Raw genomic sequence first — 22,484 nt, 5'->3', positions numbered from 1 at the left:
AAGGAGGGGAAGAAAAGTAGTAGAAAGAAAATGTTTAGTTTTGTTAAAAATATTAATGCATTAGTGGGAGCAGCATTTCCAGGAGGAAGGGAGCTACCATAAGGCAACAGAATTTATAAGGAGAGTAAGAAAGACGGAAAGGGTTGAACTTATTGTTAGGAGTAGGAAATGCAGGAGTGAACAGCGAGATGACTGCTTCGTAGAGGCAGGAGCAAGAAACTGATCAAAGCCACCTTCCTTTCCGAACAGCTTTTTGCCTCTGCCTTTGTCACCAGAACGGAATCGGAGCCCAACCCAGTGACTGCATAATGCCTGAAATAAGTTGAATTTTCATGCAGACTTTTAAAGGGGAAAAAATATGCAGACAGACACAAAAATGGAAGTGAACTTAAGAATGGAAAATAAAGGTGCAATATAAATATATCCATCCATGATGATGAGTACACTGATCAGTATGTAATTAATTTCTTATTGCAACAAATAGATAATAGGTGCAGTGGCGTAGCGTGGGGGGTGCAGGGGGGCCGGCCGCACCGGGCGCAACATCTGGGGGTTAGGGAAATCCACGGGTTAGGGGGCGCAAATCCACGGGTTAGGGGGCGCAAATCCATGGGTTAGGGGGCGCAAATTACTTGCCTTGCCCTGGGTGCTGATAACCCACGCTATGCCACTGAATAGGTGGCAGTTCACTACTTTCTCTTTTTCTCTCATTCATTCTTTAGGTTTCCCACTTAACAACATGCCACTGCTGGAAAAATAAATGGAGTTGAGTAGACCATTGTTCTACTGTAGAATGCCATTTCTTAAATTCTACCATTTATTTCATATGTATGTATTTATATGTATTTATTTCATATGTAAAGCTACGTTTGATAAAAAGTGAAGGCTTTCAGTATTGAAAATGAATGTTTGCAAACATGTAGTCCCAATTCCATGTTTGCTAAATTAGGGTGTTTCTGTGGTGGGGCACTTGCAAGAAAGGATCACTTGTGTATGGGAAAGGTACTTAACCTGTCCCAAACCCAATGATTATCCCATGTAAACACCCCTACTATTCCAATTATATTTTTATGAAATATCAGTGTAACGAATGGCATGGTTTGCACGGGCCTAAAAGATGACCTGTGGTCAGCATGTCCACAACTCAGAAACATCAGTGCCTCGATAGAAAGTGCTTTCTGCAGCCTGAGAGAGAACCTACTGAAATATTTTCCAGTGGATAATTCTGAACCATGCTAGAATCCTATCTGTGTAAAAGGTTGATAGTTCACTGATCATGAAGGACTAAACATTTTTTCTGCCTTGCTAAGGAAAGGGAAAACCTTATTTTTAATTAAAACCTCTGGGAAAAGGCAGCTATCCAAAAATATTTTTGATGTGAACTTGTTTGTTTTTCTGAACCACTCAGAGAAGTTCCGTTATGGGGTAGCTATATAACCTTAGTTAATGAATTAATTAATAAATATGAGCACTCTGCTTAAAGTATGGTTCCGTCTATTAGCAAACCCAAATACAGTGGTACCTTGGGTTACATACACTTCAGGTTACATATGCTTCAGGTTACGGACTCCACTAACCCAGAAATAGTACCTCGGGTTAAGAACTTTGCTTCAGGATGAGAACAGAAATTGTGCTCCGGCGGCGCAGCAGCAGCAGGAGGCCCCATTAGCCAAAGTGGTGCTTCAGGTTAAGAACAGTTTCAGGTTAAGAACGGACCTCCAGAATGAATTAAGTACTTAAACCGAGGTACCACTGTAGTCCAGTGCCTATCAGCTTGAAAATGAAACAGGGCCAATAGAACATATGAGCTTCAGGTACAGAAGACTGATTGCCGTTGATCCAACAGAAAGATGGAAGACTCTGACACAGTGTCCTACCTTCCTCACTACGTAATTATAAAAAGTTTGTGTTTGAGACTAGCAGCCCTCTAATGCAGTAGTTTTGAGCCCCTAGCCACCATGCTGAATGTTTTCTCAAGGGCTCTAGCCCTTCCTCCAAGGTCCAACCATTCTTTTAAGAAAGCAGATGTTCAGCCTATCTTCAGAGTAATTCAGCTGGCGAGTCACAGCAGGCACTCTTGGTTCTCAGGAAACCCCCCCCCTTTCCCATGTGTGTATGTGTGTGTAAGAAGCATGTGCGTTTAGAAATACAAAATAGTGAACCCAGGAGACAGAAAACAGGCTTGGAGAAGGGAGGGGACCTGAAGAAAAAGACATCTGGTATGATCGCTCCCCATCACCTGGCTCTGTGCAAATGCAACGTGTGAGGAGGGTAGCCTTGAAGTTTATTAAAAGTGCAATACCATTGCTGCAGTATAGAAGATCTGGGGTGGTTAATGGGGAGGAGAGAGAGGATGGGTGGATAGATGGAGGGGCACGAGACTTCTTATTATCATTGCTATTAGTATTATTATTATTGATTCAGCACCTTCTGAACTAGGATACAATTACTTTCAGATCAGCTAAAGAGACAGGAAACCTTGGATCTCAAAAGAAGCAGTATGAAACACGACTTCTATTTCAATTCCTGTGAAACAATGGAATGAAATTCAGACCATTATCACAGCAATATTTATACTAATTATCTCTAGCTCTAGCTGTCTCTATGACCACTTATGAATACATTTGTGTGTTTTAAGTAAATGTGGCATGAGAGCAGTACCATGCTAAAGACTGCTCTCAAATGAATCCCTAATATAGCAGCAAAAAGGGAGCATTTTCACAGCAACTTCCTATGTTATTGGTTCTAGGTGAAAAGCAAATAAAAATCACAAAGTATGTGTATTTGGGGCTGTAACACAACATCTGGCCCAATGGATGAATTCTAAACACTCCAGGACAGCAAGACATAATGGAGAATTTATATTTGATGTCCCGGTGATACTGCAATTTATTCTTTCTCTCTTCTCTCGCACCCACCATCTGTTAAATAGAACTGTGGTCTTTCTAGATACAGAAGAACCTTGCATACAAAGACATAACAGGCCCTGATGCATACATTCACAATAAAATGGTGCTGAAATAGCATGGTGGAATAACAGGAATGCTTGAGCATTTGGAACCCAGTTTACCTGAAGGAGCATCTCCACCCCCACCATTCTGCCCAGACACTGAGGTCCAATGCTGAGGGCCTTCTGGCAGTTCCCTCGCTGCAAAAAGCAAAGTTACAGGGAACCAGGCAGAGGGCCTTCTCGGTAGTGGCATCCGCCCTGTGGAACGCCCTCCCACCAGATGTCAAAGAGAACAACAACTACCAGACTTTTTGAAGGCAGCCCTGTTTAGGGAAGCTTTTAATGTTTGATGGACTACTGTATTTTAATATTTTGTTGGAAGCCGCCCAGAATGGCTGGGGAAACCCAGCCAGATGGGCAGGGTATAAATAATAAATTATTATTATTATTATTATTATTATTATTATTATTATTATTATTATTATTATCATTATTATTATCATCATCATCACCATCATCATCATGTGAATCAGTCTATTTATAAAATAAGTGCAGTCATGTTGGCTCATTAGATAAAAAAAAATTAACCTTTATTGGGGCTAACCAAAGCTTTACAAAATAGTCAGCAGTCTTTGTAGTTGTCTTCTTCAGGTCAGATATCATGTAAACAAAAACAGGAAAAGGCCCATATGTATGTTTTGGAACATGCAATTTCAGATTACAGTAGAAACTTTGTTTTCATGATTCACCAGATGATATATGGGATGGGATCACTGTCCTTTCACATGGGTTGATTCACAGAATCATTGAATCACAAAATGGCAGAGTTGGAAGAGACCCTGAGGATCATCTAATACAATCCCTCTGCAATACAGGAATATGTAGCTGTCCCATACGAGGATCAAACCTGCAGCCTTAGCATTGTCAGCACCACACTCTAACCGACTGAGCTATCCAGGCAGATTGAGCCAGAAATACTGTAATAAATAAATAATACTGTAATTTGAGATTTGTTTCTTATAGCTCAACGCTAGCCCTCTTCATCCATGCATGTATGGGGAAGAATACTAGTAGCTTTTCAGACCAGCTAAGCAGAGCTGATACCCACAAATCTCTTTCTGCTGAACACTCCTTAGTCTTATCTCCCTGTTCCAGCAATATATTTTAACAGCTTGTCAAGGGTGTCATCTCTTCTCCATTTCAAATATAGATGGATGGAAGCCAGCTCAAGAATAATTCTAAAGAAAGCACTTTTTAAAAATGGAAAAGATCCATGAAGGCCAAGCTCATAAACACTAATGCCATAAATAGAGAAAACCAAAAAATAGTACAAGCCAAAGTGAATGCCAGTTTATCACATTAATATATGTACAATACAAAACATTCAGAAGTCTTCCTAGAAAACTGAACCATATAGAGAGGGGAGAGCAAAAAGGAAAGGGGGGGCAGGAAGACAGATGTTCAGCCAGGACAATTTAAGGCTGTTCTTCAGGAGTGACAGAAGCAGCAGCAGATTACATCTCTCCTCATCCCCAAATAGCACAGGAAAACACACATTCTGCCCATTATCTGATATTCTACCCTTTGGACATTACCTAGAGCAGCCATGGCCAAACTTGGCTTTCCAGCTGTTTTGGAACTACAACTCCCATCATCCCTAGCTAATGGGAATTGTAGTCCCAAAACAGCTGGAGGGCCAAGTTTGGTCATGCCTGACCTGGAGGAATGGTGTCCTATTCTGGTGATGAGTGGAAGCCTTCAAGGCAAGAGGGGATTCTGGGGGAGAGGGAGAAGGAGGGAGAAGAACCCAACGTTGTAGTGTCAGTCTATCAGGTCATCAGACAGCATATCAAACTGGAGTTGTAGGACCTTTGATATTTCCTGGCAGAAAACTCTGACATGGTGTATTGCTCAGCTGAGATGCAACATCCCTCCTTGGACCAAAAGCCTTATAGTGTAGCCCTCGGGCTTGGAACCTATCATAGTCAATTCACATTCTATGTCTTGCCTTTGCTTGTGAGCAGGTATAGTTTAGCATGAAGCCCATGGTCTAAAAAGAGGGCCAATTCTCATGGAGTGCTGTCTCCAGGGGAACTAATGTAGGGCTCTCTAGCTCAATCTCGGGGTCCAGCTTGGTGTTAGTGGCACTGGTCCTCCTGATCCAGCTAACTTCTCCTTCGCCGTGTCAGAGGACTAGCTAGTGCCCTGTGATCATGGTCATGAAAGCACGAGTTATTCATGCTTCTTTTTCCAAACATGTCCAGCGAATGTCTTAAGCACCCCAAAATGCTAGAGAATGAAGATAAGAGAACATACATTTCAGACCTCCTTGTACTTTTAGTCCTGTGCTGGTGCCTTATCTCTTTTTCTTTCAAAACAACAATTTTAATCCAAGTTTGAAAGTTTAAAAAATGACTTTAATCCAAAACATGGAATTTTACAACACCAAAAGCTTTGGTTCCCTTAAGTGATGTCTCATTGTTTTAAGCTGCAGACTAAGAAATTAACAATGACAACTTTTAATCAATTAAGTTGAGACTGGACAAAGAAGATTCACAATGGGAGAAAAAAAATCTATTCTGTTCGAGGCACTTGCCTCAACCAAACCAGGGTTAGGTACAACAAAAACTGAGTCTTTCTAAATTCACTGCACTCCTCATGCATTAACATTGACACCAAGTGAGGCCTTTCTATTTCGTTACCAACAATAGGTCTCAAAAAGCCATTTATGAAACTCAACAGTTTCCGATCAAGACAAGGGAAACAAACAAAGCCATGTTTCATTACATGTTTCATTACATGCTTGAAACTTTAGCACTGAAGGATCATGATAGATGGTATTCCTATGCATGTTCAGCAACGCAAACAATTTCTGAATGGCAAGTGAGCTAGCTTGTCCACGGGAACCCAGGAAAGGAGGAGACATTGACAAAATTTTCCTGTATGCAATAAACAGGGTTGCTTTGTAATGAGTATCCACAGGAGCACCCCAGCCACAGAGACAGGTTTATCACCAAGTTAATACTATGGGGTAAACAGTATTTGCAGCTCATCACACCTCACAAGATGCTATATACAGTCACAACATCTTATTGATTTATGTTTAAAATGTACCAGTATATTCTGCTCTTGAACGGAATACCTCAGAGCAGTCCACATCATTAAAAGAAGGCCATAACACCACTTCTAAAAAGCCTACTATCTGTAGATACAGTGGGTCACATTTTTACCTCAGTCGAAAGGCATGATGAAAACAATCTTTGCTTGTTGCCTAAATATACTATTATCAACTGTTATCAATTTATGACACAGATTATTCATGTCTGGGACAACATACTTGCCATCAGCCTAAGCAGCAGTATTACTGGAATGTATATATTGCAAAGAGAGTCACAAACAGAAGGGTGACATTTTAACATGCCAGGAAGTCAGTCAGTCACTTGGGAACTTCACAATGAAGTTTCCATCTGTCTGGGTCATCTGAACTTTCTACATATAGAATCAAATGAGAATATTATCATTTATACTACCATGAAGATTGAACTTGATAATGAGATGCTCTGTTCTGCTTTTGTTTTAACAGCACATTTCTCACCAGACCACAATGAAGTTACTTTGCGGAACACATTATTTACCTTCACAATAGGCAGAATCCCCTTGGACGGAGACATAACCACTTTTGCATTCACAAGTAGCTTGCGTGTTCCAGTTCCTGCACTCTGAGTTTTCACCACATCTGTGACCTTGTGCACAAAAATTATGACCTGAAAAATAAAGCACATTCAACAATGTATCAGAGTGTGTGAAAACAATAAAAAGCTTAATCCTAAATCAGCAATTATACTATTTAATTTAGATAAGAATCCTAGCAGTAATACAATATCATTTAACTTCCACGCTAACATAATGTACTTTAGCTTTCATAGAATTTTAGAATGGAGGGAACCACAGGAGTCATCTAGTCCAACCCTCTGCAATGCAATGCAGGAATATTTTGCCCAACATGGGGATTGAACCCACAACTCTTATGATTAAAAGTGTCATGCTCAACCGAACTATCAAGGGCCTCACACTATCAAGGGCCTGTGTGCTTAATTGTCTATATTTACACTGATCTTCAACTGAAACTAATCACACTACTTTTAAGAATGCTGTCATAACAGATGCAAAATTCCATAGCATGAGAATCTTCTGTTAAGGGACACGTTTTCATAATGGTACTCCACTGAGAGGCCAGATGCTGTAGCGGGGCACAGCCAGAGCTAGCAATGATGAGAGCTTGAAACAAAAGTGTTCTGGATTAATGAACCTTAAATAAAGAACACCCTGCTTAAATTTGTATCAATAGATTAGAATTCTCAGTCATATGCAAGTACACTCAGCAGTAAGTCTCACTGGAGCTTTATAAGGTGGGCTCTCAAATAAATATATAGGGCAGGGGATTTAGCTAATGTTCCATCAATGGAACCCCTGTACAAGGACTTCCACTTGAGAAATGGGGCGTTCCATCCTCTCCTCCACCCACACACTCCTACCCCTGAAATTGGCTGGGGGGGGGGCGTTTCATGCTGGGAAAACATGGTGCAAAAAGAGCTTTTAAGCTCTCTGCCTTGCCTGCATTTAACGTGCAGATTTTCAACCAGCCGGCCTTCAATCACATATGGTTGAAATCGCACAAGTTAAATGTGCATACAATGTGATTTATATTAATATAACAGGTCAGCACGCATTATTCCAGAATGCAAGGGGAAGCAATTCCTGAATACTTTTGTGCACTACACACAAACATAGAAGCCTACCAACTGATTCTCAAAGAGATGTTGGGAAAATGGGGACGGACTTCTGTTCCCCAATGCATACAACCAGGAAAAAATAAAAATAAAACCACCAATGTATATTTATCAAATAAAATGCTGCCCCTTCAAATTATTCTGAAACCACACAGAAATGGGAAGACAAACACTTTCAAAAGCCAGCAAAAATATGAAGGAAACCACCAGGAAAAGAAGGCATTGTGAAGCAAATCTTCAAGATGCATTGGGGGTGCATAAAATGTGGTCAATTCAACATCCATGATCCTCTAAAGCTACCTGTGTAATTATTTTTATATTAATTTATTATCCACTCTTCACCCTAAAGTCTCAGGGCAGGTTGCAACAATTAAAACACAATATTATAAACAAAGCTAAAACAATTTGCAATCACAAAAACAGAGTGGGTCCTAAAAATATGCAGGTGTCAAAAATATACTCAGGTGTCAAAAGCCACGAGAAAGGTGTGTAATCAGAATTCACTAACTGCTGTATAATGAAGATGCCTGACAGACCTCTGTGGAACACAATTGTATATGGAGATGTTATTTATTAGATTTTTTGAGCCCAGCTTTTTTCCAGAATGAATCCAAGCATATCACAAATCCACAAAAAAGTAAAAACAAAACAAAAGCAAATAATAGGTTTCTGCTCCTTAAAATCCCATTATTATTATTATTATTATTATTATTATTATTATTATTATCACCATTATTATCAACAACAACATCCAGGATTCAGGGTATTGCTCCTTCTAAAGACAGCCTACATTACGTTTCCGTCTTTCAATCTTTGTTTCTATGTAAAGGGACCAATAGTTAAACCATTAAGGATTTCAATAATATTTTTCAAACTGAAGAAAATGCTTATGTGAACTTAACCTAAAGTGTTACTGGCTGATCTCACACTAATATACCAACTGCTCCAATTTTGCTCCAAGTCAAGCTCAAAGGAAATGGTGACAGACAGCACAAAAAATATGTTAACGGTTATACTGAATCAAAGTCTTATTTAGATGACGGTGAGGTGAAAGTGACTTAACATCAAAACAAAGAGCACTGTGAAATATTACAGTAATGCTGCATGTCATTCTAAAATAATGCCAAATTCTTAAAAAAACTGTCTGTAATATGTTATTTCTTTTATTCTTTTTCCTTTATGTGCAGGGTGAGTCCCCCCCCCCCATTAACTTGATTTTAAGAACTCTAGTCTGTTATTTCTTTTTTAAAAATATCCCAGTGAAATCTTTTTCAACGCAGCTTAGCTGTCAGAAAGTATGAATTCTTAGAATCTAAGAACTCCATATAGGGGGATTTGTGAATCACCTTCAAGATTTACCTTTTTTAAACAAAAATAATGGATAGAATTACACTTTGCATTATGATTTCCAAAGAAAGATTTACATGAAATGAACTTCACACATCCCAGGCTGTATATATTCATACTCCATTGCTGAGAATCCAAGTATTTGGTACAGTTTACATCATATTATTTGCTGAAGTTATCTATGAAGAGTTTTCAGGACCAATTTTAAGCCATTTCTTTCTCCCTTTTCCATCAAACCCCAAAAAAACAGTGGAAGCTATAAACCAGTGTCTGAGAGCAGTGATAGACTGGATGAAGGCCTCCTTTTGAAGGAAGGGCAAGATGTACATTTAAGAAATAATGATGACAGTAATAACTAATCCAAACAACATGGGACTTTTGTTGATTGAGAAGACAGATTACTACCTAGAAAAGTATAAAACCCGCGTACTTTCCTACGCAGTATAAAACTGACTACCATTGCTTATGCCTGGTAGCACACACATTAGCTTACCGTAACATGCTTTGTGTATGGCTACTTCTGAAGTTTGCTCAGAAATGACTACTGGTCCAGAATGCAGCATTAGGGTGTTATTAAGGATGGGCCACTCTGGGCGTGTTAATTCAATTTTGCACTGACTTCATTGACCCAATTCAAGGTGCTGGTTTTGACCTTTAAAGTCCTACATAGTCTGAAGCCAAGATGCCTAAAGCACTGCTTCTTCCTATCCGAGCCTGCCCACACGTAAGCGCTCCAGAGGCCCTGCTGTATGCTCTTCCACCACATTATTTTGTATGATGTTACTCTGTTACCCACTGAAATGAAAGCTAGAAATCCTTCAGTGGAAAGACAGCACACTTCTTGCATGCATCAGAGCAGCCATGCAGATTACTGGAGAGGAGTGATGAGTTCTAAATGTCACAGAATACTACATTATTGGCAGTGCTATTTTTCTAGAAAAAGAGGTGCTGGAACTCACCATGAGCACCTCCCTCATTCTCTCAAAATAGCAATGACGCCCACCTGAGAGGTGCCGGAACTGAGTTCCAGTGAGTTCTGGCTGTAAAAAAAGCCCTGGTTATCAGTAAGCACCGTTCCTCATATCCAACTCTCTTGTGGCTACTCTGCTGCCAAAATTTATATTATAAGGTGCTCGAGACAGTTTAGAGAGCTTATGCATGTACACAGATGGCACTGCATAACTAATAAATGGTCTTACTTTTTTAAATGATTCCATTTGGGTGCCACTTGATTTATACTAATGCTTTCTAAATTTTGTGAATGCTAATAAAGAATATATTTAGCTCACTATCTGAGTAGTTAAGAAAATTAGTGTGGGCCAGTGGTCTGGGGTGAAAACAACAATCCACATGGGACCACTCTCTGATGACTTGGAATTCCAAATCCTAATGTCCTGTGGAAATTATGATGATGTTGAATAGATTCCAAGGAGATTGGAACTGAAATCTAGTGAAAGTTAATCATGACCAAGTCTCATTGAAAAGAAGGATACTTAAGTTAGCCATGTCCACTGGTTTCAATATTCCATAATTATGACTAGCTTTGGCTAGATTGGAACATAATAAAACAATGTCCCCTTCTGAATTTTAGATCTGACACATTCATTTTAATTTTTTCATATGGCCTACTGTTAAAACCTTATTGTCTCAAGTTTTAAAAATGAAGGGGGTGAGGATCTTTATATGACTTCTCATTTTAGTCCAGCATAAATGACAAGGCAATAGAGCATTAGCTACTACAACAAACAATTTAGAACAAATGTGCAAAACATTCCCCCATACACATAGATGTATGTAATAAATGCATGTAGTACCTTAACAACATCTGAAAAAGAAATAGACTTCCAAAAGGGAATGACATTGAAAAAAGCATATACTCTAGATCTTTGACAAACAAGGTGACCTCTATTCCTTCTTCAAACATTTCAGGTGAATACTATTCCAGCATTTAGAGCAATTTTTCTACCCTTGGCTTTCCTTTGATGAGGGCATTCTTATGTCTTTATTACAACTGCTTCCACAAGATTAAGTTTTGCTTTTTAAGTTATTTGATTGTGCAATGACCCATTTATCATTTTAAGCTAATTATAATAGTAATCAAATTCTACGCTTCAGGGAATAGGTAGACAAGCTCATTTCATGTTGTTGAATAATTGTACAATTGGCTTGGCACATATCCTTTCAAATGTGTTCCTCCAATTAGGTATAGCTTACAATTCTCAAAAAGTCAAATAACTTAGCAACCTCAGACCTACTCCAAAGCTACTTAGTTGAAAATCTATGCATACTCACTTGTATGTCCCCATGAACTCAAACAAATAAAAATATGGTTGGAATTGACATGATTTTTCACATAAACGTAAGCCAACTGCTTTATTCAATATGCAATTTCTTCTGATCATCCCAAGACACAGGATCACATTAAGAAATAGGTGTATGGCCTAAGTAACAGTGGATCATTGTTACGTGGCACTTTACATGACCACATCAATCAGAAAAAAATCTATCATGTTAACAGTAGAGCTTATCAGGCGCACTTTGAGTTCATATGTTACTTTTCTTGAAAAGCTCATGCCTGTGATCAGTCAGGAGACATCCGGAGAGCGTAAGTGGCTGACTTTTATGTGTGAGCTGGCTCTTAAGATGCCAATGGGATGGGGAACCATTGTTGTATGTGCTCTACTGTCTTCAGATTCAGCCTGATTTATTGACTTCACTTCAGTATAGCAATTAGGGGGTTTTTGGGGGGTGGGTTAAAGGGAGCTTTCTCCTAACCTCATTTATTATCTGAGGAGGTGGTACAGGGAGAGAGAGAAAGGAGGGACAGAATGGACAGTGAGTATGTATGAGAGAGAGATCAAGGATTTGAATGAGTGTGTGTGTGTGTGTGTGTGTGTGTGCGCACATTAACTGATGGGGTGGGATAAAGAATGTTGGGGGGGATTAAAAATGTAAAAGGAAGTCAAAAGTACATGCTCATCTGTGGTCAGGAACAGAAATTTGCCTGGTGAATATGACTGGCATTCATTTACATTATTGCTGTTTTTAAGTCCACGCATTATAGGCAATTAATAACTTTTTAAACATTGTTTTTCCATTTCTTTTACACTGAGATTAAAGTACAGTAAGCTGCAGAAATAGTTACATGTAGTATTTGGCAGAAGCCGAACTGCAGTGGAACAGAAACAGTGCTGATTGTGGCAAATACAGGTTAGAACAGAAATCACTGCCTTCTAGGTGGGAGTAACAAAGAGTGTGGGGTGGCTCTGCCCATGTATGAGAAACAGTATGGGGTGATATTGACGTTTACTTAAGATTATAATCATTTCATTATCTCTTTCAATCACCACAATCCCATGTCTCCCTCCATCTCTCTTAAGATCATCACCTGTCACCCTGCCACTCTCTAAGAGAGAATGGGGTAGTGAGGAGCTTAAGATATACAGAGTATGGGGCAGCTCTGGCCCCACCCTGCACCAAAACACTGCCCTGAGTTATGTGGCGCTCAGTGGAAAAAGGGTCTCCTACATTTGCCATAGACTCCATGTAGTATCGATGTTACTTTAGAAGTATTAAAAACGTACCATTTTTAATTTGTAGTTGTCTGTAAATTTGTTTGCACTTGTATCCAGAACTATTTAGCTATTTATTTAGGCAACAGAATGGTCAAAACAGGCAGGATAGCAACAATAGTCTTTACTAAGACTAACACTACTAAGTAGGGCTGCTATATTTAATTTATCTGTTAAGATTGATTTCTGTTGTTTTGTTTTTATTAACGGTTTTCTTGTTTTACAGAAGTAAGTGTAATGCCTCATATTTTTTCCATGTAACATTTTTACAAGTCTGTTTCATTTGTTGAGACATTAGGGGGAGAAGAAAAAAAAAGAAAAAAAAGGGGTGGAGGAAGGGAAGATTGGTGGGGGTGGGGTTGGGTGGCAATGTTTCTATTATGCTTAATGTATGTAGGGTTTGGTGTCAGCGTTGCTTGTGCTGTTTACTTGTGTTCCTTTGGTGGTGAGAGAGGTTGGGGTTGGCCTAGGGTGTGGTTGTTTGTTTGTGATTGGCTGTGGTGATCTTTGTTTTCGTGTGTGAGTGGGGTGGGTGTGTGTTTTGGATCAGGTTAGCCATACTGATTTGTATGCTGTTGGTGGATTATTGCCATTGTCTTGTTGGGCTGTGTATGTGATAAAGGGGAGACATACTGGGGTAAAGGCGTCTTCTTCTGTTTGTCCCCGTGTCAGTTTCAGTTTATTGGTTAATTTTTCTAGTACAGCTGTTTCCCATACTATTTGGTACCATTGGTCCATGCTTACTCCTGACAGGTCTCTCTAGTGTCTGGTTATGGTGTTTCTGGCTGCTGAAAGTAGGTGGGTTATGAGTTCTTTGTGGTGTAAAAGATTTTTAATTAATTAAAAATATGTAACATATTTTTGAAAACAAATACTAGTTTAATAAAAGTGCCAAAGTGCAAAGCTTTAAAGTTGTAAATCAATCAAAATCCCTGGAGAAAAAGAAGTTGAAATATGCATATAGGCACAAGGCACTATGTTGCACTAATATGTTGCCACTGAATTGCAATAGGCGAGCACAGAAATAATTAAACAGAGGACAGCAGAACTGTATTTATTTTTCTCAGAATAAGATCATTTCATGGCTGCTGTCACATATATTCTAAGTAACACAAATGACTCTACATGCATGTATTTTGTACTCAATAAGCTGCTCCCAAGTACAGAAAGAAAGAAGCCTTAGTAAAGTTGAGAGCCTTGTTGCTACAATTCTGCATGCAGCAGACCTGTTAAATTTATACTTATCAGCATCTTTCTGGGACTTAATAAAATTGAATTCTAGAGGTGTCTCAGAGTCCCACAGCAATGCATGAGAAATGTCTGATTTTTGCATCTGAGGAAACAAAACTCCTTCCATTCCCTTTACGCAAAATTGTCTCAAGTCCAGTCTTGGGGCTAGACAGGAAGAGATGGAAAATATGCTAATTGAAGAGCCTCCTGAAGGTGCTACTGAAAGATATTATAAACCTCTTTTATATAAATAGTAAATGTAAAGGTTAGCAGAGCTACATTATTAATAAAATGTTTTCCGCACTTCAACCTCCTCCAACACACACAAACATGGAAGTTGAAGTACCCGGTAATCGGGGCTTGCTTCTGAACAGACATGCATAGAATTGCACTACAAAGTACTCATTTGAGCACAGGGAGCGACTTCTAACCTGGTTGCCAGCAAGGTCAATTTAAAAACCACACAACCTAATTTAATATATAGTGATTAAAAATTATGTTATTCAGAAATGTTTAACCATATGCTTTTTAAAAAAACTTTTTCATATTCAAAGGTTAAGGACATAGAGACATAGGGAGCTACTTTATACTGAGTCAAGCCCAGGACTTTTTTTCAGCTGGAACTCAGTTTCAGCACCTCACAGGTGGGCACCATTGCCATTCTAAGAGAATGGGGGGGGTGTTCATGGTGAGTTCCGACACCTCTTTTTCTAGAAAAATAGCACTGCGTCAGACCATCAGTCCATCTAGTTGAATACTCCCTACACTGACTGACAATGATTCCCCAGGATTTCAGACAGCCCTACCTGGAGACACGTTCATGCAAAGCTGGCAAGAGGTCAGGCCAGATAGGAAATGTAGGCTGCATTTCAATAATCTTTACCAAAAGGTCCCCCTTTACTTAGAGTAGCCCCCCCCCCTTCAAAGTCGCAGGCCCATTCCAATTGGCCCACCTGCCCCCCCTTTCTGACTTGCCTGGAAGTGCAGGGGATTGACCCTGCAAGCAAAGCAACAGCCCATATTTGTAATCCAAGAAACTGAGTAGCAGCAAAAAAAAAATAAAAAAAAATCAACGATTCTGATTTGACACCCAATGGAAAAAATGCACAATCACATCTGTGACTCCAAGTTACATAATCATAATCTATGATAGTACAGTAAATTTCACCAAGGATGGGGGGGAAATAACAAAAGCACGATTAAGCTGCAATCAAGAAATTGTTCCACCACATTATATAGTCTTTGATGACTACACTATAAACAACAACAAAAATGTTAACTGCAACAATAATTACATACGAATTCATCATGACTGTGGGTGGTCAGGGAAATAAGCAGCTTTCAAGGAGAAAGATAATTTTTGGCAGCTGTGCTGTTTGAGGCTTAAAGACATGGGAAGGGAGTAGGAATAGGAAAATTCAGGAAGAAACCCACAAGGCCACAATACAGCACTTGTGGGTTTAGCTTTGCAGTGGTGGCATTGTTTGGGTTGTAACTCTAACTTTAATGTGAACAATAAATATATGAACAACTCCAGGCACGCCTGGAAGAAGCGGACCATTTGGATCCCTTCCAGTCGGGATTCAGGCCTCATCATGGGACTGAAACTGCCTTGGTCGCACTGGTTGATGATCTCCGGCGGGCTAGGGACAAAGGTGAGAGCTGTTTCCTAGTTCTGCTGGATCTCTCAGCGGCGTTTGATACCATCGACCATAACATCCTTCTGGACCGTCTTGAGGGGCTGGGAGCTGGGGGCACTGTCCTACAGTGGTTCCGCTCCTTCCTCCTGGGCCGTGTTCAGAAAGTGGTGGGGGGGGATGAGTGTTCAGACCCCTGGGCTCTCACTTGTGGGGTGCCTCAGGGTTCTGTCCTCTCCCCCATGCTTTTCAACATTTACATGCAGCCGCTGGGAGAGATCATCAGGGGGTTTGGGCTGGGTGTTCATCAGTATGCGGATGATACCCAGCTCTACCTCTCTTTCAAATCAGAACCAGTGAAGGCGGTGAAGGTCCTGTGTGAGTGTCTGGAGGCGGTTGGAGGATGGATGGCGGCTAACAGATTGAGATTGAATCCTGACAAGACAGAAGTACTGTTTCTGGGGGACAGGAGGCGGGCAGGTGTGGAGGACTCCCTGGTCCTGAATGGGGTAACTGTGCCCCTGAAGGACCAGGTGCACAGCCTGGGAGTTATTTTGGACTCACAGCTGTCCATGGAGGCACAGGTTAAATCCGTGTCCAGGGCAGCTGTGTACCAGCTCCATCTGGTACGCAGGCTGAGACCCTATCTGCCTGTGGACTGCCTCGCCAGAGTGGTGCATGCTCTGGTTATCTCCCGCTTGGATTACTGCAATGCACTCTACGTGGGGCTACCTTTGAAGGTGACCCGGAAACTACAACTAATCCAGAACGCAGCAGCCAGACTGGTGACAGGGAGCGGCCACCGAGACCATATAACACCGGTCTTGAAAGACCTACATTGGCTCCCAGTACGTTTCCGAGCACAATTCAAAGTGTTGGTGCTGACCTTTAAAGCCCTAAACGGCCTCGGTCCAGTATACCTGAAGGAGCGTCTCCACCCCCATCGTTCTACCCGGACACTGAGGTCCAGCACCAAGGGCCTTCTGGCGGTTCCCTCACTGCGAGAAGCCAAGTTACAGGGAACCAGGCAGAGGGCCTTTTCGGTAGTGGCGCCCTCCTTGTGGAATGCCCTCCCACCAGATGTCAAAGAGAACAACAACTACCAGACTTTTAGAAGACATCTGAAGGCAGCCCTGTTCAGGGATGCTTTTAATGTTTGATGTATCATAGTATTTTAATATTCTTTTGGAAGCCGCCCAGAGTGGCTGGGGAGGCCCAGCCAGATGGGCGGGGTATAAATAATAAATTATTATTATTATTATTATTATTATTATTATTATTATTATTATTATAAAAATAAAAATGTTACCATCAGAACTCAGTATTGCTCAAATACTATTTTTTTGTTTTTAATAATGGGGAGAAGGGATGTTATTTAAATGGGTTTATATAATGGTATCAATGTGTAGGAAGTTATACATGCTTCACAGACTGTATCTATACAAATTGGGGGGAAAGTATATTAACTTCCCTGATTTCAAAACGCTCTACAATATCCCCAAGGAGCTTTGATGTCTGACTAATATTAAAGGTCTTTTATGAACTCCAGTTAATGCATAAAAGGCAACCAAGACAACACCATAAGCTTTACAGTAGGCCTTTCAGATCCAAATCAAACATTCTTTTAAGGAAGACACAATAACTATTGACAATGCCTGCCAACATCCTACTTACCTTTGCAAACACTGCAGCACTGATTCTCTGGGAGGATGTAATCTTTTTCTGAGCAGTTCAATGGAGGACAGGTCTCTGTTACTTTTACTAAAATTCCATTCTGGAAATAACAATGTTTTAAAGAGTTACACTGATGAAAATTCCACAGTCGCTTCTACTTTCTGTAATCTGTAATCAGAGACTGACATAAGCAAAGGCTGCATACATACGAGACATTTAAAGCACATTCTTTTTCAAAAGAATCTTGGGAACTGTAGCTTGTTAACAGTGCTAGGAACTGCAAGTCTATGGGGTAAACTACAGTTTCCAGGATTGGATGGGGTTACACAGTAAGGTGTGTATACAGCCAGACTATGACAAAGAATGGTACTGGTCTGATCAGCAAGGACCTTGTTGTACTCAACAACGCCCAACATGCCCAGACTATCTGTTCTCTTTGCAGAACGTTGTTGCCTTAGTATCAAACTAGTGTGGAAGTTTTGATGAGTGAAAGATTAAGCATATCAATTTGAGAGAGAACTGTTTTCCCTCTAAAGTTCAGTAATACCTGGTTGTCATGAGATGATCACAAAAGAAAAGCATGGGAAATGCATTGACAGCAGACACCCATGATACTTCCATGCAAAATGGGCAAGGAAACAAAAAGGAAGGTAGCTCTGAAAACTAGCTCTATGATTTCCACAGCTTGGAAGCAATTAAAAAACTATTCATGCCTTCACTAGTCAAAAGCAGAAAACATGTAATAATGATGGGTTGCCCACAATATTTTCTACTGTGGTACAATTGATACTTTGTTCTACAGCAACTGAAATGAAAACCTGACTTACCAAGTTACTTCAAAAACTCATTGCTACTCTAGGCTCTCAGGCTGAGAATCAGTTAAGCACAAGGGACCATTGTTATCCTTACCTCTTCCTCACTTACAGCAAATACATATGAGTCTTTTGCATATGATAGATAGATACGCCAAGGGCAATACCAACACAGCAAATAAAATGGCAGCTGCTGTGCCAGTATTGAAGCAATGACAGGGTTAGATACTTCATATACTATGCGATAAAATCACAATTAGCACTAAAGTGAAGATCAGATACTCTTATCACCAGAACACAGTAGCTCATATCTGGTTTTCTGCTAAGCCTAGAGGCTTTTTGGAGTTTCTTATAATTCCTTTCTGCACATTTGCCCTGATTTCCGCCAGGGACTCAGCAGCTGCCCTCCATGCCTAGTCAGCAGCTGAGAGACAGATCTCAAGTGTTTCCTGAACCTCACAGTACCCCAGGGAAAAAGCTAACAAATAGCAGCCCAGCAAACAAAGCAGAGACCCTCTGGGTGCCATGGAGGATCCAGATATTATTGTTTTGAGAAGGAACAGAGAGGAGAATCTGATGCAGATGGAAACTCTTCTAGATGTCTGATTTTGTAGCCCTTTCAGGCTACTGTTGCTGTTCACTGTTATCATGAAGGTATGGGCTGTAGGAACAAGCATGCTAGGTTCCCCTGCCCTGTGGTCATTCTCATGGCCCTCCATGAATTGTTTTGTGAGTGAAGGAATGACCGTTGGGTGTGGAGCACACTTCCACCCACCGGGTGTGCAGCACACTTCCACCCGCAGACAAGCCACGGCTGTCGGAACATCATGCCCTCTATCTAACCTTTGCTCTCTTAGTAGTCTGTTGTGCCCTGTCTGTGACCTTTGTCTCCTTCAATTAAACATTGTTCAGGGGGAAAGTGACGCGGTGGAAACAGGTGCCAAAATAACTTTGTTCTACCCCCCAATCTCGCGACTGGAAGATGTGTAAAGGGCACCGTCCAAAATGTATCTGACTGGTTTTTAACATTGTGCTAATAAAAAGAGCCTCGGCAGAGCTAGCTAGGAGCTTGCTTATGCACAGCTCACCTGATGACCAACACCTGTCTCGTGTCCTTCACTTCAGTGAGAAGCAGGGATCCTCCTGAATATCTGAAAATTCTCCACTATTTAGATACTTGATGTTCACATTTCACATCAACCCTCCAAGGAAAGCTAGTGCACTTACTACTGAACCACCAGCATCAAAACATTGAAGAGGACAGTGTCAAAGCAGTAATATATTTCAGTTATTTAAAAAAAAAATCACAGTAAAAGTTATTGTTTAAGCTGAACTGAAAAAGTAAAATGTAGTATGAAATTGCTTTAATTAACCACATGGGGCTGGTTCCCATGGTCTGAAATATCATCCACGGCTGTCAAGAAAACCCTCTTAAGCTCAATTCAGGATTGGGCTCTGAAAACCAAGCTATTTTCCCCAAAGACAGAGAAAATCACTTGGTTTTTCTGGCCTCATTTCTGAGTACAACAGGACTTCTGAGAATCCCCTTCCCTAAATGCCCCGCAGCATTTAAAATTATTAAACGCTTTATAACCCAAGCTGGAGAAGATTACTTTTGTTTCAGATACAGACTAGCACTATTGGCTAGGCAAATTTACATTTCTCATTCTTTCTGTAAGTTCAATAAGATATTCCCCACTTTATGAATGGCCTTGTTCTATTATGTCCCTCTTTGAACACCATGTCAAGGAGCAGAACCTGCTCAGTATTGATAATCACCTTATTTACTGCTCATCCAGGTGAGATCTGTCAAGCCCCAAAACTCTATGCTTTTAAATGCTTGGTGAAGAACTTAGTTAAAGGCTTTTAGCTGACTTAAAAATAATAATTTGTTGCTCCCCCACTTTGCAGTGCATTTTCCTGTCACTTTCCCACCTGAAAAAGTATTCTTTTTTGTGGATCTGTTGTGCTATCACACCAGAACACTTTAATCCTACTCTAGTTGTGCAAAGCTAAATTTCTGGTATGCGCTTGAATCCCTTTCACAATAGTGACAGCCTGCAAGCACGGAAAGTAAAAATGTATTAGAATTTATGACTCATTCTAAAAATGTTTTTTCTGTCAAAAGCATTTGATGCAGAGAAAGTAATATTGCACACTTTGCTGCACCATCCAGGGCATGCAATAAAGGAGATACCACACATGTTTAAAAGTGAAAGAGTGAACAATTGCAATGTAAGTCCTACAGCAGTCGTAATGCTTGAGAGTGCAGTCTTAGAAGGTTAAAAAACTTACACGACATTCTTTGCAGTTCTTGGTTAAAATCCTCTGACCTTCTGCCAACACTTTTCCTCCATAGATACATTTGGCTAGAATTTTCAAAATAAATAAAAACATCAGTATTTAGTAGTAAGTGCAGATAAATTATACAGTTTGGTACAAACAATATTGCTTTAAGTCAATCTAGATGCACTGTGGTAAATATGATGTACTCATTTTGCTTTCAGTAGCAGCCAGTGTTAATTGCTCACATTTATTTTGACTATAATAGTAAATTCATTACAAAAACTATTATCTTGAACCATTTCACAACTCACTCTGACAAACTAGGCTACTTAGTGACCTGAAGTAATAGGAGAAGCAGAACAGATATTGAACTCGATTCATTAACAGAATTAGTCATGGCAGTGACATTCTGTGGAGCAGGCACAGTACATTTGTATTAAGATATGCCTGTATGGGCAAAGTATTGACAACCTGGATGGACTTACTGTATCACAATATATAGATTCTGATTTATCTACACCATATCAAGACAGGTGAAAACAGAACTGTGCCCCTGTGTAACTGGAGCAGTGTCTCAATTGAGCCACAGGTATTCATTAACTATCATAATTGATTAGATCACTGCTGGAAATACAGGGCTAACAAACACACCGAAAAAGGAAGACACCATAGACACTGATGACTATCTGTAACATTAAAATTAGCTTCTGGGGCATATGGATCTAACTTTTCTTTGCTGATTGCCTTTTAGAAACTTTTACAAATGAACTAAAACTCAAATATTGTATTTCTTAAAAGGTAAAGGTAAAGGACCCTTGACAGTTAAGTCCAGTCGTGAATGACTCTGGGGTTGCGGTGCTCATCTCGCTTTACTGGCCGAGGGAGCCGACGTTTGTCCACAGACAATTTTTCCAGGTCATGTGGCCAGCATGACTAAGCTGCTTCTGGCGAAACCAGAGCAGCGCACGGAAACGCCGTTTACCTTCCTGCCGGAGCGGTACCTATTTATCTACTTGCACTAGACATGCTTTCGAACTGATAGGTTGGCAGGAGCTGGGACCAAGCAATGGGAGCTCACCCCGTCCCGGGGATTTGAACCGCCGACCTCCCAATCGGCAAGCCCTAGGCTCAGTGGTTTAGACCACAGCGCCACTTTTCAGATTGTTCAACTGGCAACTGTTGGTTGGCAGGTAAATAGGGCAACATTGATAATGGAATAAAGTACCAAATATTTAACAGTCCTAGCTGGGGTGCAGCCTTATCAAAGTGACAAAACTATATCATGCACGATGAGGAAATTCTCTGGACTAACATCAACAAGCAGAAGTCTGTAATACCTTCAGTGTATTGCTCCCATTATATATGATTCTGTATTTAGGCCGTTCCACCATGATGCCATAGAATTTGTTTCAGAAGACCTGTCAACATGGGTATGATGCGATTCAATAGCAGATAGTGTGGTTAGGCAGTGATGCTCACCTGATCTCCCATTATCTGTTGCTGCTGCTTACCAGGAATGAGGGTAGGAACACTCAACAGATTGGCTCTGATGGTACATTTGCATGGCACCAGGCTCTTCAGTGTCACACCCTCTATCAAGCAGCAGCAAATCAGCAGGCTAGATGAGCACCAACACCCAACAGTACGCTACTGATGTGATTAAGTCATACCCTTCTATGTTAATATATAGATATAGTTGTGTGTCTTAGCCTATCATGTTTTTAAACAATTGGTTTTATTGAGACTCCCTATTTTCTGTTTGGAACTTTGCATATTGTCTTACTCATCTGTTGACTGTAATAAACACCTGACTAACTTTTGTGTGGTAAATGTGGCATTTTTTGCAGCTACGGCTTGTAAATCATCATCTTAGAAAATATAAAACCTATATTTTGTCTTTCTGATGGGCACAGGGCTGGTGGAGGTATTTTTCAGCTTCAAATGTGACAGCCTATATAACAAGGCTGGATGTAGACTAAAAGGGAAGAAAAATCTGAATAATAGACTTTGCCAGAAAGTCAGTTTTGATCTCAAAAAGCATGTTCTGTACTGGAGGGATTAACTAAAGATAACTAAGAAAAAAGAATCCTCCTGCATTTTTCAGGTAAGAAATGCTAGTTGCTTTAACTCATTTTTTTTTAAAAAAAAATAGCTAATTATCTGCTCAATAAGCCCTAAGGAAAGAC

The 22,484-nt window shown here is 40.3% G+C and overlaps 1 protein-coding gene across 4 annotated transcripts in view; it reads right to left on the bottom strand.

The window, feature by feature from the left end:
• Positions 1-22,484, bottom strand: part of NELL1 (neural EGFL like 1) — a 372,071-nt gene that overhangs the window by 228,102 nt on the left and 121,485 nt on the right. For all 4 annotated transcript variants that reach the window (XM_079966358.1, XM_079966357.1, XM_079966360.1 and 1 more), the window contains exons 10-12: positions 20,308-20,381; positions 17,201-17,300; positions 6,586-6,714 (exon numbers count right to left, since the gene is read on the bottom strand). In XM_079966358.1, coding sequence (XP_079822484.1) covers positions 6,586-6,714; positions 17,201-17,300; positions 20,308-20,381 — 303 coding nt within the window. The remainder of the gene's footprint in view (positions 1-6,585; positions 6,715-17,200; positions 17,301-20,307; positions 20,382-22,484) is intronic.

This window comes from Podarcis cretensis, assembly GCF_951804945.1.
Source record: "Podarcis cretensis genome assembly, chromosome: 1".
Classification (NCBI taxonomy): domain Eukaryota; kingdom Metazoa; phylum Chordata; class Lepidosauria; order Squamata; family Lacertidae; genus Podarcis; species Podarcis cretensis.
This window is presented reverse-complemented; position numbering and strand designations above follow the sequence as displayed.